At 57.1% G+C, this 15,215-nt stretch overlaps 1 protein-coding gene across 1 annotated transcript in view; it reads right to left on the minus strand.

Moving 5' to 3' along the window:
• Positions 1-13,848, minus strand: part of NECTIN1 (nectin cell adhesion molecule 1) — a 65,687-nt gene extending 51,839 nt beyond the window's left edge. Inside the window, exon 1 of the mRNA XM_074357013.1 lies at positions 12,920-13,848. Coding sequence (XP_074213114.1) covers positions 12,920-12,998 — 79 coding nt within the window. The 5' untranslated portion in view covers positions 12,999-13,848. The remainder of the gene's footprint in view (positions 1-12,919) is intronic.
• Between the last annotated feature and the right edge of the window lie 1,367 nt (positions 13,849-15,215).

Genomic DNA, 15,215 nt, shown 5'->3' on the forward strand with positions numbered 1-15,215 from the left:
CTTATGGGAAAGAAGACTCTGGGAGCCAGAGGCTGTCTGTAAAGGCCTGAAGGACCCCACATGCAGAATCAGATGCAGTCCACACAATTCCAAGGGGGCAAAAACAAAACTAAGGTGGGAGCTTCAGAGATACAGATTTCAGCTCAGCACAAGGAAGAATTTGGGGCAGGCAGAGCTGTATGGGCTTCTGTGTAGGGTGGTGAGTTCCCCATCACTGCAGGTATTCAAGCTAAAGCTGGGCAATCAACCAACAGGTAGGGATGAGGTTTTATGAAGTGAATGGGCATGACATTATTTGACTCCCCTTCCAATGCCGAGACTCTCTGGTTCTGTGACTCGCCCTTCTGATCCTCCCCACCTGCCCCTGCAGGGCAGGAGGTACCCTCAGCTAAGAGCCCAGCTAGTGGGAGGCTCTTTCCAGACCTGGGGCTGGGAGGGGATAAGTGGGCTGAGATGTGTAACCCACCTTTAAGGGTGAAGGAGCATGTAGCCCCCTGCCTAGTCACACCTGCCCCTTTGCGTCCAAGCAGGGAGGGCTCAGGGAGACATGAACTCATAAGGCCCCAGCTCTTTCCCTGTCTCCCAGGCAGCCCACTGCCGCAGGGGCATTAAGAGGTGGCACCCTCAGGTGTCACCTGCTGTGTGTGAGGTCAGGGGGCTGATGCTGTCCCATGCTGGGCTGGAAGCTCTGGGAGGCACCAGTACACACACGGTCAAGTAGGTGCAGGAACGGGCCTGCCACCCCTCCCCCCTCACACGCCCAGGGCAGTGGGATTCCCATCATCACTGCACGCAGCTCTCATGGCAGCCAGACTCCTGCATCTGGGGTTCCTTAGTTGAGGGTGTATAACTCTTGCTTCTAACTACCCTTTAAAAAGGGAGCACTGGATGGCTCCAAGGAGTCACCAGGCACCTTCCCAAGTGACCATCTGAGCATGGGGGTGGTTTTCCAGGAGCCCAGGAGCCTGAGTGCCTGACCCCTCCTGAGTTCATGGCTCTGGAGAGGTCACAGGAGCCCCGCTGAGGGACATCCCCCACAACAGCGTGCTGGGTCATGAACTGCTGGGAGGACTCCTGGCCCTGGCTTCCCAGCCCCAGGGAAGTGACCTCCCTCTAGACACAGGGTCCCTGGGCAGGCAGTAGCTAATAACAGCCAAGTGGTGTGAAGACTCACTCTGTACCAGGCACAGTGCTAATCGTGCCACATGCATCACTTACTTCTCCTAAACCTCCCGTTATCACATCCCCATTTTACAGTGATGAGAACTCAAGTTTCGAGAAGACAGGATACAGATATACACATGGCCACATGTAAGTAATAAAAGGCAGAGACCACTTGGCTCCAAAACAACCAGTTGGTTCAGTCAATTTGCTGGGGAAAAAAATAGTCAAGCCAGTTGTTTGTGATCCTATAGACAAAACAATTACCTAACACTGACCTTCTGCATGCTCTAACTTGTGGCTGGAGGGCAGTGCAGACCCTGCCTCGACAGTCATCATCTTTGACTGCCTGTCTCTCCCCTCTTCTTCCCCTCGCCCCCCAGGATCTGGACTCTGTCCCCCCAGGCAGCTGGGTTAGAGCCCCAGCTCCCCATAGAAGAGAAGATGGCGATCAGAGTCTGATCAGGAGCAGACACACACACACGCACATACACACACGGAGCATATGACCTCATGCGTGTGCGCACACACATACACCCATAAACCTCTCTCATACACACACAGAGGACATAAAAACTCTTGTAAAGAAACACATAAACCAGCACAAATTATCATTACAGTGCAAACTGTGTACATAAGTGCCGAGGGGTTAGGAGTAATGGAGTGATGGGAGATGGGAGAGGATAATGGAGCCATTTCCTGCGAAGGGTGTTTCTGAGCAGAGCTGGGGGGTGAGGTGGGGGGGTGGGGAGGTGACCTCCAGAGAAGCTACCTAGTGGCACTGTCTGTTCCCTGTCCCAGGCTCCCAGGGAGCCAGAGACCCTTCCTAGTTATCCCACAGCAGTGCTGAGAGGTGGGGGTTAAGGAATGTGTCTGCCTCCCCTCTTCCATCACCATCCCCTCATGACTACCCACTTTCAGTTCTGACCTAGAGGCCCATTATCTGACTCCTGGGAGGCAAAGAGGGTTGGGAAGGGTGCTGGGGCCTGGGCAGGGAAGGGTGCTGGGGCCTGGGCAGGGGCGGGCACAGGGGAGCAGGGGCAGGGGGCTGTCATCTAAGTTCCCCAAAGGCCCATCCATCAACTGAGCGGAGATAATCAGAGTGCGCAACCGGCCCAGGACACTGATTACTCTCTGGGCACCGTAAACACTGGGAATAAATCTGGGAAGGGGCCGGGTAGGAGGTGTCTCGGGAGCAGGGCCAGCCATCCTGCCTGGGGAGGGAGAGGCAGCTCATCCATCATTCTGAGAGATGCAGCAATCTAGGCCAATGAGATCAGGACAGTTTGGGGGCGGGGGAGGTGGGCAATCATAATAAAATAATCCAGTGCAATGTGGCTGCTCCGCTCAGATCTTATTTATACTCGGGGAGAAGTCTGTCCCTGCCTCTGCTCCAATTTTTACCTAGGAGCTCCTGCAGAAGCCTCTGCCATTGACTCAAAACCCTCAAAGGAGGCCTGGCCTAGAGGGCAGACAAGAGGGGCTTGAAAGTGGCTTGGCTCGAGAGCGCCGTGGGCATCACGGACCCTGGGGCAGGCAGGCTCTGTGCAGAGCTGGCCCCTTTGTGCTGATGAGGCAGTCCGTAGGTCTGCATGGAGGTCAGCCGGGTCTTAAGTCTTCCTTCCCGCTATTGCTTCCAAGCACTTCCCGGGTGCTGGGCAGATTCCAGCGCCAGGAACTGATCACACAGCTCTGGCCTGTGTCTGGGCCGCAGAGGCCGCACCGTAATTCAAGCTAACGGAGCATGGATAATCTAGAACAGCGGAGGGTCGAGGAGGAATTTCTCTTTGGCATTGAAATATATCAGATGACTGTTTTGCAGCTGAGTTACCTTCCTAATTAAGCAAGGGAGTTTGTGAGGCCTGAGCCCACGAGGTGACCTGCAGGGTCAGGGTGTGTTGGGAGGAGCCCTGGCCCCAGGTGACCCTCAAGAGGACAATCCCCACGTGGGCCATCAGGAATCCACCCATAGCCCTTAGCACAACACTGGGAAAAGGTTTAGATTTTTCTGCTCCCACGATCCTCTGTCCTGGGACAGTTCCCTACCCCAGCGGCAAGGCAGCAGAGGCCTCTGTCCCTGGCTCCCTGTCCTGAACCTGCCTGGGGCAGAGGAAGCACCAAGCCCTTTCATCCTAGAAGATCAAAGCAGTCAGCAAAGGTGAACACCCTAAATCTCCTCCCTGCCGCTCTCCCCAGGTAGAGGCCCCTCCCTTGCCATCTTCTGGGATCTCTGGGTGAGGGCAAGAGAGACGGGAACCTTCCAGAAGCTTAGGATAGGCCCTGGCATAGGATCAGCTTGCTGAGCCATGGACCCACCCAGGATCTGGGGCCAGCCTGGGAACACCTGCTGGAGGCAGTTCCAGACAGATTCTCTGAGAGGAGCTATTACACCTGCCTCTAGTCTCACAATGAAACATGGCAAGAAGCCTCCAAATGACATCAGTGATGCCCAAAGGCTCAAGGGATGAAAGAATGATAATGTCAAGATATTTCCCTCCAGCAGAGCCACACTATACTCCCAAGACACAACAGTGACTGTAGCAGGGTGTACCAGGAGCTTAATGATTATACCTCCACTACTTGTATGGTATCCAAAGGATACAGTAGTAACAGCTGCCAAGACTCTCTGATGATAAGCGCTAGTAACTCCCCAAATGCTCCACGGAGGTATCAGGTTATTCCGGTACCATCAAAGAAAGCAGGAGGGTAGGTTATAAGATGCTACACAGAAGGGTGGGCATTCTGGAGGCAAGGTTCCGAGTTACCCCAGGCTTAGTAAGCTCTCCTCCCTCCGTCACCCAGAAGAGAGGCAGCTTAGCCAAGTGGTAGGATCATGAACACTGGGCCTGACCTCCTGAATCTGAACTTAACTAGCTGTGTGACCAGGGGCAGGCTACCTAACCTCTGCTTGGGCTTGGTTTCTTCGTAAGTTAAAAACAGGGAGATGTATCTTCCCCAAAAAGGAGGTATTGTTATGAAGATTGAATAAGTTATTAAACGTAAGATGGTTGACAACAGTGTCAGAGTGCCCAAGACCTCTTGATAACAGTTTGCTATTATTATCATCATCACTATCCCAACAAGCAACCGTGTATCCACCGAGCACGTACTACCAGCCCACGGTGTGGCCAATCCTGTGCTAGGGGATTCCAAGCCCCATCAGCAATGGACTCTATCCTTTTGAAGCTCTCAGTCTTATGAAGATAAAACTCAGGCCCCAATAACTATATTGCAAGATGCAGAGTGGTTATTGCCTCAGGTAGCATGGATGAGGCGTGGGGTGGGAGGGCTTTGAGATGACAGAGGATATCTCTAGCTCAGGGTGGTTCTTAAAGGCTTCATGATAGAAGTGGCTCCCGAAAACTCAGTATTTAGATGGGAAGAAAGGGAGATTTAGGGGGAACAGCATGTGCAAAGGCACTGAGGTGAGAGAGTACGGGGATGGAGGGGTGGGTAGCTGCCATGCAGGGAGGGGTGGTGGGAGCTGCGCCAGGGAGGGGGGAGTCATCAAATGCTTGTGAGCCTGTGAGTGTCTTTCTCAGGTGCATTTTTGGTATATTCATCCAAGAAGCAGTGTAGGCAGATTGGAGCCAGAGAGCCAGAAGTCAGGGAGAGAGGGGAGCCCGGGGCTGCTGCAGCAGTCCCCCAAATGAGGATGTTGCTACAAGCCTCTCCCGCAGTGGGACCCACATCAAGTGGCAGCAAGGCTGGCTTGGCTCTGAGGCACCTTGTCTACTTCTCCTGACCTAGCAGCAGATAGCATTTGCCCAGGAGATACCAGGAGCGAGGGAGGGAATGCCTGGGGCACTGCTCTGGGTCAGAGAATGGAACCCATGGAGGCAGCTTACCCACCCACTTGGGGCTTGAATTCCAGACAAGCTGCAGGGCCTTACAGGGGAGCGTCAGGGCCCGGTACAGCTCTACAGCCCCCTTTTCTCCAGAGCAGGTCTGAGTCGCACGTCTGCCCAAACAGATCAGCGGGCGCTCCCAACTCCCGCTGACTCATTTGGCGGGCGCTTATGTGCTGAAGTGTGGGCTGGCCTGCATGACCCCTGCATGGCGCACACCAAGTGTCTGCTCGCTAAGAACCAGTTCCTCCGGCCCGGCGCTCTCTTTGCTCGACAAGACTGAGGCACCAAGAAGGGCAAGGTTTCTATGGCCCTCATCTTGTTTTGCATGGTGATATCCTTGAACCCTGGTAGTATTCTGGTGATGGGTTGGGATGGAGGGTTGCAGGGCAAGAAAGATAAAGCAGGGGTGTAAGGTCCAGGCAGAGAGGAAGCTGGCTGTCAATAGGCATGAGAATCTGCTAAGAAAGAAATAATTCTGTTTCTGCTGGGAAGAACCCCAAGATGGAACCAATGCTCCATCACAGCAATTGTGGGCAAGTTACTCCACCTTGGGGAGAGGGGTGGGACCAGGAAGCCCCTGCCAAGGCTGCCAGCTGATGAAACTGCATCTATAGGGGATGAAAAATGCTTCTGCCATGGGGTCCCCAGGTCTCTACCCTCACCTTTGGACAGAAAGATGGGCTAAGATTCAGGCCAAGGCCACGGGAAGGACTCTAGACTCCACCTCTGCTGCTCAGACATGGCTCTCAGGGTATCCCCAGTCCTGTGGGTGGGCCTGCTGTCCCCCAACCCCGAAGGCCCTCCTCCATGGAATGATGATTTGCTCAGCTGCTCAGCTGCTCCACCCAGAGAAGGCAGACCCCTAATCACAGCCCTGGGGGGAGCTGTGTCCTTGTCTCCTTAAGGCAAAGGGCAGACCTGAGGGTCCAAGTGGGCAGGAGGGACTCCATGTTTCCAGGTTTGGGGAACACGCACTCCAGGAACGTGAGGGTAGGGGTGGGGAGGGAGGACCCCACTTAAGCCCATAGATCAAACTCAAACTCCCAGTGGGACATTCTTGTGTTCATGGCCACTGGCCTGTTTTGCTGCCTGGGCCACGCCTGCAGCTGTGTCCCAACGGAGCCACCAAGCCAGCGGAACTAATGTCCTCTAATGAGATCCGGGCTAGCGTGGCCGGGCGGGTTTTATTGTCTGTGGCTTGGTAATGAGACTCCTCATAAACTGGGAATGAAACTGGGGTCTGCGTGGACCAGAGAGGGGTGGGGGTAGCCCAGAAGAGAGAACTGACTGCCTACCAAATCTCATCCCCCTCCCACTCTCTGCTGCTCTATCCAGTCCACAGTGCTTTCCCCTCCCCCTCGCTGCTGCTCCATCCAGTTCACAATGCCTTCTGAGCATTGCCCCGGGCCGGGCCAGGCCCACACCCTGGCTCTGTGCCTGCCAGTGCCTTGAGGCTCTGGGCTCACACCTCATGGGCCCTGCCCATGTCTCAGGCCGGATCCCTGGGGATGATGCTCTAGCGTCTGGAAGGACACGGATCCCTCCCAACCCCCTCACCCCATGCTGTTCTGTCGCTGGGCATCTTGTGCTCTGTGCCAACCCGGGCTCTGTGGTCAGCTCCCACTGGGCCACCCTCCAACCTTACCCTCAACTTATCCCTCACTTCCCCAGGGAGCCACCATGCCCTGGCTTGTTGTGGGGGAGAGTATGAGCTAGTGGTTGCTGGGGGGGTGCGTGACGAGCTGACCGGACACATTCTGTCGTGGCCTGGCTCAGCCTCTCCTGCATCTGTCCATCCCAGCCTACTTCATCTTCCTTATCTACTAGATGTGGAGTCAGAAGGCCTGGCATCTAAGTTGCCTACACTGGCATGAGATGGTCAGCAAGGTACTAAAACTACACCTCACTTTCCTCATCTGTAAAATGGGAGAACTACTGATACCCTTCACATGGGGTTATGGAGAGGATTGGCTGAAACTAGGAGCAGTAAAGAGTGCCATAAACATTATTCCTATTATTGGCAAAAGGATTCAGTCTGCAACAGGAGAAAGAGAAGGGGTTTTCTGCCAGGGAGGAGGGCATGACCCAGGGAGGGATTTTCTACCTCTCGGGCTGTACTATCCTGCCGAATGAGATGGTACATACAGTGGACTGCAGGGAGATGGTCCTGTGGCCTGCCCTTCCCCCAAACGTGGAAGTTCACAGGAAGGCAGGGGCTGAGTCCCGGGCCCTCCGTGCCAGCCCCAGGCTGCCGCCACAGCCAGAGCTCCAGATGGGCAGTGGCGCCCAGCTGGGCCCCAGCCAGGGAACGGGGCGGGTGCCGGGGAGGGCCCTTGGTGACATGCTGCAGAACAAAGGCGGCCCAGCACCTGCTGCTTGGGCAGTACATGACCACCAGGGCTGGGCTCGGGCCACCCGAGTCCCCGGGGGCTGCTGCAGCCTTTGCCATCATTTCCAGGTGGGGAAGGGAAGTCGGCAGTGGGCAGGGAGCTGAGAGGCTCTTTCTCAAGGGGGTGCAAAGTTGGCCCTGCCTGGCTGGCAGACACAGAGGGGGCCAGGACCACTCAGAGGAAAGGTACAGAGAAGAGGACTAGCTACCACTACTGCATATTAATCGCATGCCTGGCAATGCATGGAGTGCTTTTCACAAATCACTGTCTATCTAATCTTCACAAACCTCCCTTGAATGCTGTATTAGCAGAAACCCATTTTACAGATGGGAAAACTGGGGCCTACAAAGTGACTTAATCAAGTCCAGTCAGCTAGCAATTGGTAGGGCTGGGATTTAAACCCAGTCCACCTGGCCTCTCTTTGCTGTTTTACTCTGCTGGGTGGCCAAGATAGGGTGACCTCCAGGTTGTGGGGAGAGGGACTACCCTCTTGGCTGTGACTCTGCCCCTGAAGAATGTGAAAGGCACAGATCCCATAAGCCCCTGAGAACTCACAACTCTTGCCCCCTCCCCCACCCCAGGATAAACCTTGGGATTATCCATCGCCTTGAAGAGTCTACAGTCTGCTGTCAGGAAGACTTTCTTTGTGCCCTTCTTGGGTCTCTCCTATTGCACTGAGTTCATCTCTCCTTGTGGATTGGGTCAGGGTTCGCAATACTAGATTTGATGTGTTTTCGCCTATCATTTCCCTCTCGCCATCTCCCAGCTCCAAACGGCACAAGAGAGTCCAGAGCTTACAGGGTTAACTGGACTAAGGGGTGTTATCGCCAGCTCAGGGCTTTCCCTCTGCAAGGTGATCCCTGCTCAGATCTTAAGTTACCTCCTGCCCCAGCCAGCACATCTGCTGCTGGCTCTGCAGACCTGGTCTCTATGGAGAGGGGCGGGCATCATGGGGGAGAAACACTTGCCAGCTGGACTTGGGCACAGGGGCCTGGGCCCCCAGGACGGCCCTCTTCCCTACTCCATGCCCCTCATTTCCACTTCCCTTTCCAACAAGGAGGCTCCCACTTTCTGCTGCATGAACTGGGATGCCTACAGACACACGTATGTTGCCGGCCTAGGCACGCATATGCTTCTGCAGGGCTGTGCACGGAGGGCCAGAGCCCCCAACCCATGCTCCTTTTTAAATGCCCAGAGTATACCACCTTTCCCCCAGCTGATCCTTTTCCCCAGGTATTCATGCAGGCATGCAGCAAGCAAAGATACATACCAAAGTAGTAGCTGAAAACCTATCTCCTACGACCCTTCCCAGGTGGTCAGGAATGCTGAGAAGCAGGGGTGAGCCAGGCCTCAGTTAATACCAGGTTCCAGTGCTACTCTGTTTGCCAGGGAGACAAAAGGAGGCTGACAAGAGAGAGAAGTCTCCCCAGATGAGCATCTCCTCATGAGGATGCAGAGGCCCCAGTCTAAAGTTAGGGACAGAGCAGAAAAAGAAAGCAGTGTCCAGGCTTCTCACCCTCAAAGGACGTGACAGCTTGCCTTGGAAGGAGCTGGCTAAGGGCAAATCCTAGGTCTCCTCCAAAGGCACCCTCACTGATACTCTGACATAAATACAGGCTCAGAGCAACTCATAAAATCCTAGCTGGAAGGCCATAAGAAATCAGCTACATGTGGACATACATTTGATGTTTATCCGTGGTCCCAGTCCCATGGTGACCCACAGATCCCAGTGCACGCCCCTCCTTGTCCTAGTCCCCATGGGTCTGCACGTGCACAGTGAACTGTAGATAACCAACACGTGCACACACAGTCTTGCACACCTGTGTGTGCATCCAGTCTATAGTGAAGGTGAGGTAGTATGCAGGTTGTCAGAAATAGTACAGCCTAACTCCCACAGCTGGCTAAAGTCCATTTGAACTTGGCCCACTGGCTAGCATTCAAAGTTTAAAAATAAAAATCAGCAAAACAGGTGAATATACAGACACCTGCTCTGTCCCCTCAGTAGGTAGGAGCCATTCAATTTACCAGGCTAATCAGGAAAATCGAAGGTATATTCACACCTCCCTTGGGTATTTTCTGTTTGTGCTGAACAATGAACATTAGTCAGCTGCTAAACAATGGCGGTATCATAGCCACAGCAACTGGGGCTGACCCTCTGCCCACCCGCCTCCCCAGCCTGGCCCACTGGCTCAGCAGTCAGCACAAGGGTTCTGGCTAGAGACCATCCTGGCAGCATACAACTGGGTCCTGGTTCAGGCCGATGAGGTGGATTCATTGTGCAAAGCTGAGCGCCCGAGAAGGGAATGGATAGCACAGTTCTGGCCAGCATCAAGCAACAGGGGGCTGCCCATCCCACAAACACAGAAAGGCAGGTCCCGAGACCCCCTTGAGGCCACTCAGCCCAGGCTGCTGGGCCCAGGCTCTGCAACATCTCCTCCACGGCTCCAGCCTTGACTGTTCGGCCTTGAATCTGATTCGGAGACACTCCACAGTGCGGCCTCCAAAACGGCCACTGGGATTCCCACTTATCTGCACTGCAAACCCCAGGCCAGCAGAATTGGTTTTGCTATAAGGTCCTGCCCAGCAAGCCTGAGCACACCACTCTCCGTGAGCAGTCGGGAGACAGGAAAATAACCCAACAGTCCTGACACCTCGAGTTTTGAAGGAAAGCACCATGACAGCGAGTTCTGCACAGGCTGCAGAGAAGGGGTGTGCTGCGGCCCCGACAGGTCTTCCGAGGGTGTGCATGACACCTGGGGTGTGTGTTCTCTTTCCAGACAAAAGGTTTGGGGAAGCCAATTAGGGAGGGTGTGGTGTAGGTGGGACACCAGCTCAGTGCACCTGCTTCTGAGGCAGGCTCTCTGCCTCCCCTCCCGGGCTCCTCCTGTCCCTTTGGAAGGCAGTCCCCATGTCCCACTGGCCCTCTCCTCTTAGTGAACAGGCAGGGACCACAGATTGTCATCTTAGAGGCTTGCGGGGCCTCTCCATCCTGCCTAGTAAAGTCTGTGTTGTTAAAAACATACTTCTGTGTTTACACAGCAATAGCCAGATTTGGAGTGTTTTGAAGTCAAGGGCCCACCACCGCCACTGCGGGCTCACCCCCCCCCCCATCGGGCTCCTCTCCTCACCCCTCCATGCTCCCTGACACAGCCCAGGAGAACCCAGAAAAGAGCATCAGGCTGGCACATCCCCAGAAACAGCAGCCAGCAATCAGGAGGCTGCCCAAGGGTGGTGGTAAACGGGGTGTGGGAGGGCAACTTCTGGGCCCACCAGCCTCTGTCCAAGTGTCATATGGGCACTACCACATCCACCTGCCTCCCTTCACAGAGGCAGCAGGGGCACTGGGTGGAGGAGCTTGGCTGGTCAGGGAACTTTGGCTTCCCCACCGAATGACGCTACCCAGCCATGACAATTATGATCAATCAAGGAGCGCTTATTAAGTGCCTCTCTGAGCTGGGGTTCCTTCTCTGTGTCCCACCCCCTCAATCTGGATTTTTGGTGGGGGCAGTGTCCACACCTGAGCCAGGTGAGAGTGTCACTTCCCTGCCCTCACTTCCTGAGTGGGATGGAAAAGGGCAGCCCTCCAGCCCCCCCAAAGAAGGGAGGGAATTAACTAGATGCACCGCACCACCACAAAGCGGGGGAAGAGAGTAACAAAAGGAGGGGAGAATATGGGGGGTGGGAGTTCACTCCCTCTCCCCAAACCTTCCCGCTCTTTGTCCGATCTGGGATTAGGTTAACCCCTAGTATGCCGGACTAACCAGGCCCCAGGAAAGCTGCCCTTTTGCTGGGTTCTGGGTATGGGCAGTATGGAATTGAAGGGTTCCCAGAAGCCCAGTGGTCGGACAAGTGCTAGAGTCTGAGCTTCCAGTATCTCCTGCCAGCTTCACAGGAGGTCCAGTGTGAGATCACTCACTCTCAGCATAGTCGCCCTGCTGGTGAGGGACTCAATCATGCCCCTTTTTTAATGGGCAGTGACGTCTGTGTGTCCTGGAATTTACCCCACCCCACCCCCACACACCTAGCAGGGCAGCGACCCCCCCCCCCAGGCTGCTGGGGGCACCATGGTGCCAGCTTTCACAAACCGCTTTCGGTGTCAATGGCCACTCTGAGACATTTGCGGAGCCCTTGCAGTGAGCTGGCTGCAGATGAGGTATAAAGGTGAATGAGGCCAGGTTCCTGCCTTCCGAGAGTGCAACCCTGCCCCACAACTTAGCAGCCAGTCTGGCCCCTCAGGTAACAAACCGCCCCCCCGGGGTCTGCAGCATAGCAGGTATCTCTTTTCCGTCACTGCCGGCGGCGCAGCTGAGATTTAACATTCTTGCCCCAGCAGAGCTGGTCTCCGTACTCCCACCCCCTATTCTGCCACCTAAGGCCATGGCCACGTGCTCCTGCCAAACCCCCACTCTACCCACTATCCCAGGCCCCACCTAGCTAGGGTGGAAGGTCGTCTCAGGTTTCTTCCACGAAGGCTGGAGGAACCCTCCCAACCCCCATCCCGACCCACGCTGGTGTCGCCAGCCACCGTGGGAGCCGGGCAGCTTCCCCAGGGACACAAAGAGTTAAATCCAGGCGAGGGGACTCGGTCGGATTTGCCTCCTAAACGCATTTTCCAGTTCATTCCCCAACACAATACGCCCGGGCCGGTCCCAGCCTCCGCCCCCACCCCACCCGTCAGAGGGGCCACCGCTGGCCACCCCCGGGGTCGGGCGTCGTATTAACCCCTCGGCCGCCAGCATCTCGAGGAAGGACACGCGGGGCACGCTCGGGAAAGTGGGTCATGAAGCCACCTGGCTGGCACCAAGCCCGAGGCACCTTCTGCGGGGAGAACCCCCCCAAACTGGAATTGGAGTTCCGAGGCGAAGACCAGCCCCGCGCAAGGCGGGAGGTTGCGATCCCGCGCGGCCCGGGCCTCACCCTCCCGGAAAGGGACCGCAGGTGAGCGAGAAGCCGCCGCTGCTGCAGGAGCGGGCTCTCGGCGCCGGTGGTGGGGCGACGCGGTGCGGGAGGGGGCCCGAGCTCCCGAAACCGTCTGGCAGAAAGGCCGGCGAAAGAAAAGAAGCCCCCCTGCTATCCTTCAAGCCCACAGCCCCACCAGCTCCGAGACTGACGCCCTCCCCCTGGGGCTGTTGTCTCGTACCCCGAGACGGTGATTACCGTGATTATTTTGCATTGATGTAACATGCAGTGTTTCCAAACTGCTTCCCGAGCTGAGAGCTGGTTATTAAATAAATAGAACGCTATTACATATTATTATTTTGTGTGTGTGGAAAAACTGCGCGGAGAAAGTGCTTTCTTGCTACATTGAGACGTGCTCCTGACTGCTTCCCTGCTGGGCAGCCTGTTCGGCTCCTCAGCCTCTCTCCTCCGTGCCACCCGCACCCCCCTTACCTAAGCCGTGACCCAACTTTTCTGGCTCCTTTCACTCACTACAATCCAGACGTGCCCGCCAGCCAGCTTCCAGCTCTGGGGAGGCAGTGTATGGGGGTAAAAAAGGCAGAGGCAGAACGCGCTTACCTGGGAGGAAGAAGGCGGTCAAGCCGAAAGCGAGTCCCCACCAGCGTCCGGCGGCGCCCGCAAGCCCCATCCGAGCCATCGGGGGCCGGGGATCCGGCGAGAGGGGCCGCGAGGAGAGCGCTCCTCGCGCTCCAGAAAGCAGCCTGGAATCGAAGGCGATCCCTGCTGGCCGGTGGGCGCTCCGAGGATCCAGGCCAACCTCAGCCGTCGGCCGGGCGGGGTGGGCTGGGTAGGATCTGCGCGGCCGCAATCCGGGCCCCGGGCCGCCGCCGGCTCAGAGGCTCGGCAGATGCCCGCCGCAAGTTGCCCGAGTCATGCCCCCTTTCTCCTCCTCCGCTCTCCTCGCGCCGGTCCCCGCCCTCTCCTTCCACGCAGAGCCGGGCTGGGGAGAGGGACCCACCCCCGGCGCGCCCGGCTGCCGGGCTGCGCGGCGCGGGCTCCCGGCCCCCGGCGCGCTCACACCCTCCCGCTCGGCTCCAACTTGAAGGCGTCCATGGCCGGCCGTCCTTCGAGGGCGGCGGGCGGGTGGCGCGGTGGGCTCGGGGCCCAGGCGGCCGGCGCGCGGCTAGGCGGCCGGCGTCCCGGGCGGTCGGGCGGTGAGGCTCCGCGCGAGGAGAGCCGGCCGGGGACGCCGCGTCCCCGCCGCGCCGCCGCCGCTCGCTCTGCCGGGTCCTGGCGATCCGCAACAATGTGGAGCTGCCCGGGCGCCGAGTCGAGCCGCGCTCCCTCCTCTCCCTCTTTCTCTCACTCGCCGAGCTCCAGCCTCTCAGCCGCTCTCCCCGTGATGTCAGCCCGAGAGGGAGGGGTTAGCGTTAACCCCCTCCTGGCTCCCACGCGCGCCCGCGCTCGGCCCCGGCCTCCGCCCCGCCGCACACACCTTCCGGCCCGAGATAGAGGCGGGTCCCCGGCGAGGGCCGTGGGGTCCCGCTCCGGCCCGCTGGCTCGGGAGATGCCCCTTCGACCGCCTTTCAGCCGGGCAGAGGGCGGGAGGGCTAGCCGGCCTCCTCTGCGCTGACAAAGGGAGGCAGTGACCCCTAGCGGCCGGCGTTGGGGGAGAAGCTGCTCGGCGGGGGTGGAGTTAAGACGCGGTGGAGGCGGGGCTGTGGAGGAGCGGGCGTGCAGTATGGAGAATACAGGACCTAGCAGTGTCCGGGCCGAAAGGGCTTCTACAGGCCCTCTCCTCCAACCCTGGCCTCATTTTACAGATGAGGAAACAAAGGTCCAAAGAAGAGTAAGGCGAGTCGCCCAAGGGTCCAAGAGCAGAAAGTGGCAGGGCTCGGACTAGAACCCAGTAGCCAGAGCTCCCTCTCCTGTGAACGCTAAATGGAGAGGCAGCTATGCAGGGACCCTCCGGAAGCTGCCAGAGAAGCCGGTGGTGGGCATTAGCGAGTGAGATGGGCCACGGCGATTTCTGGTCTTTTCTAATCCTTCGCTCCCTACAGGAGTTCCTTTTCCAAAACTCGAAGCCCCTCACCCCTCTCCAAACAGAGCGCTAAACTGAGTTCTACCCCCTTTGCGGGACCTCTGTTTTAAGTGCCTTGCGGGATTCCCGCGAAAGTGACCCATCCAGTCAGTGTCCGTGGCAAGGCAAGGACTCTCCGCCCCATCCCGTTCACCACCCGCCACATCCGGGTGCGGTTGGCTTCCTGCCAAGGCGTCTGGGTCCTCCTGGCCCTTGGCAGCCCAACCCGAAGCCTGCCTCTACTCCTTCCCGCTGGACCCCGTCCCCTCCCCCAGGAGGAGACAGACAGATAGACAGAGTTTCCCACTAAGGCGAAGCAAATTTTCAGACGCCTGACCAGACAATGCTCCCTTTGCCCGTTGCTGCCCTTTGCCCAGCTGGCAAGAGCAGAGGGGAAGTGACCAGTTCCTGATAAAATGTAAATTCTAGTTCCTGGGAGAAGAAGAGCAGGAGGATGGGCAAGAGAGCACCACTTTCCCACTATTTGGGATCTAGCCCTGGAGTGTCTCTTGGTTTCCTGCTAAAGTCCGTAGTCTAATTCAGTGCTCACATGAACACTCACACTCATGTGTGCATGTTTCACACATAACAGATGCAATCGGTCTTTGTACCAAACACCACGCCAAGCTTGGGGATGCAGAGACAGCGTCAGTGCCCTAGGGCACTCAGTCTAGTTAGGAGCTAGTGGAGGGAGGTGGACAGAAACTGATGTTATAAACAAGCATTTAAGGTGTGTGGTGTGTCCCAGAGATGCACATACAAGATTTGGTGGATCTTGGAGGAAGTGCCCAGTTCAGCCAGGGAAGGCTTCGGAGGGGGGAAAGGGACACAGGG

Source organism: Camelus bactrianus, chromosome 33 (genome assembly GCF_048773025.1).
Source record: "Camelus bactrianus isolate YW-2024 breed Bactrian camel chromosome 33, ASM4877302v1, whole genome shotgun sequence".
In the NCBI taxonomy this organism is placed as follows: Eukaryota; Metazoa; Chordata; class Mammalia; order Artiodactyla; family Camelidae; genus Camelus; species Camelus bactrianus.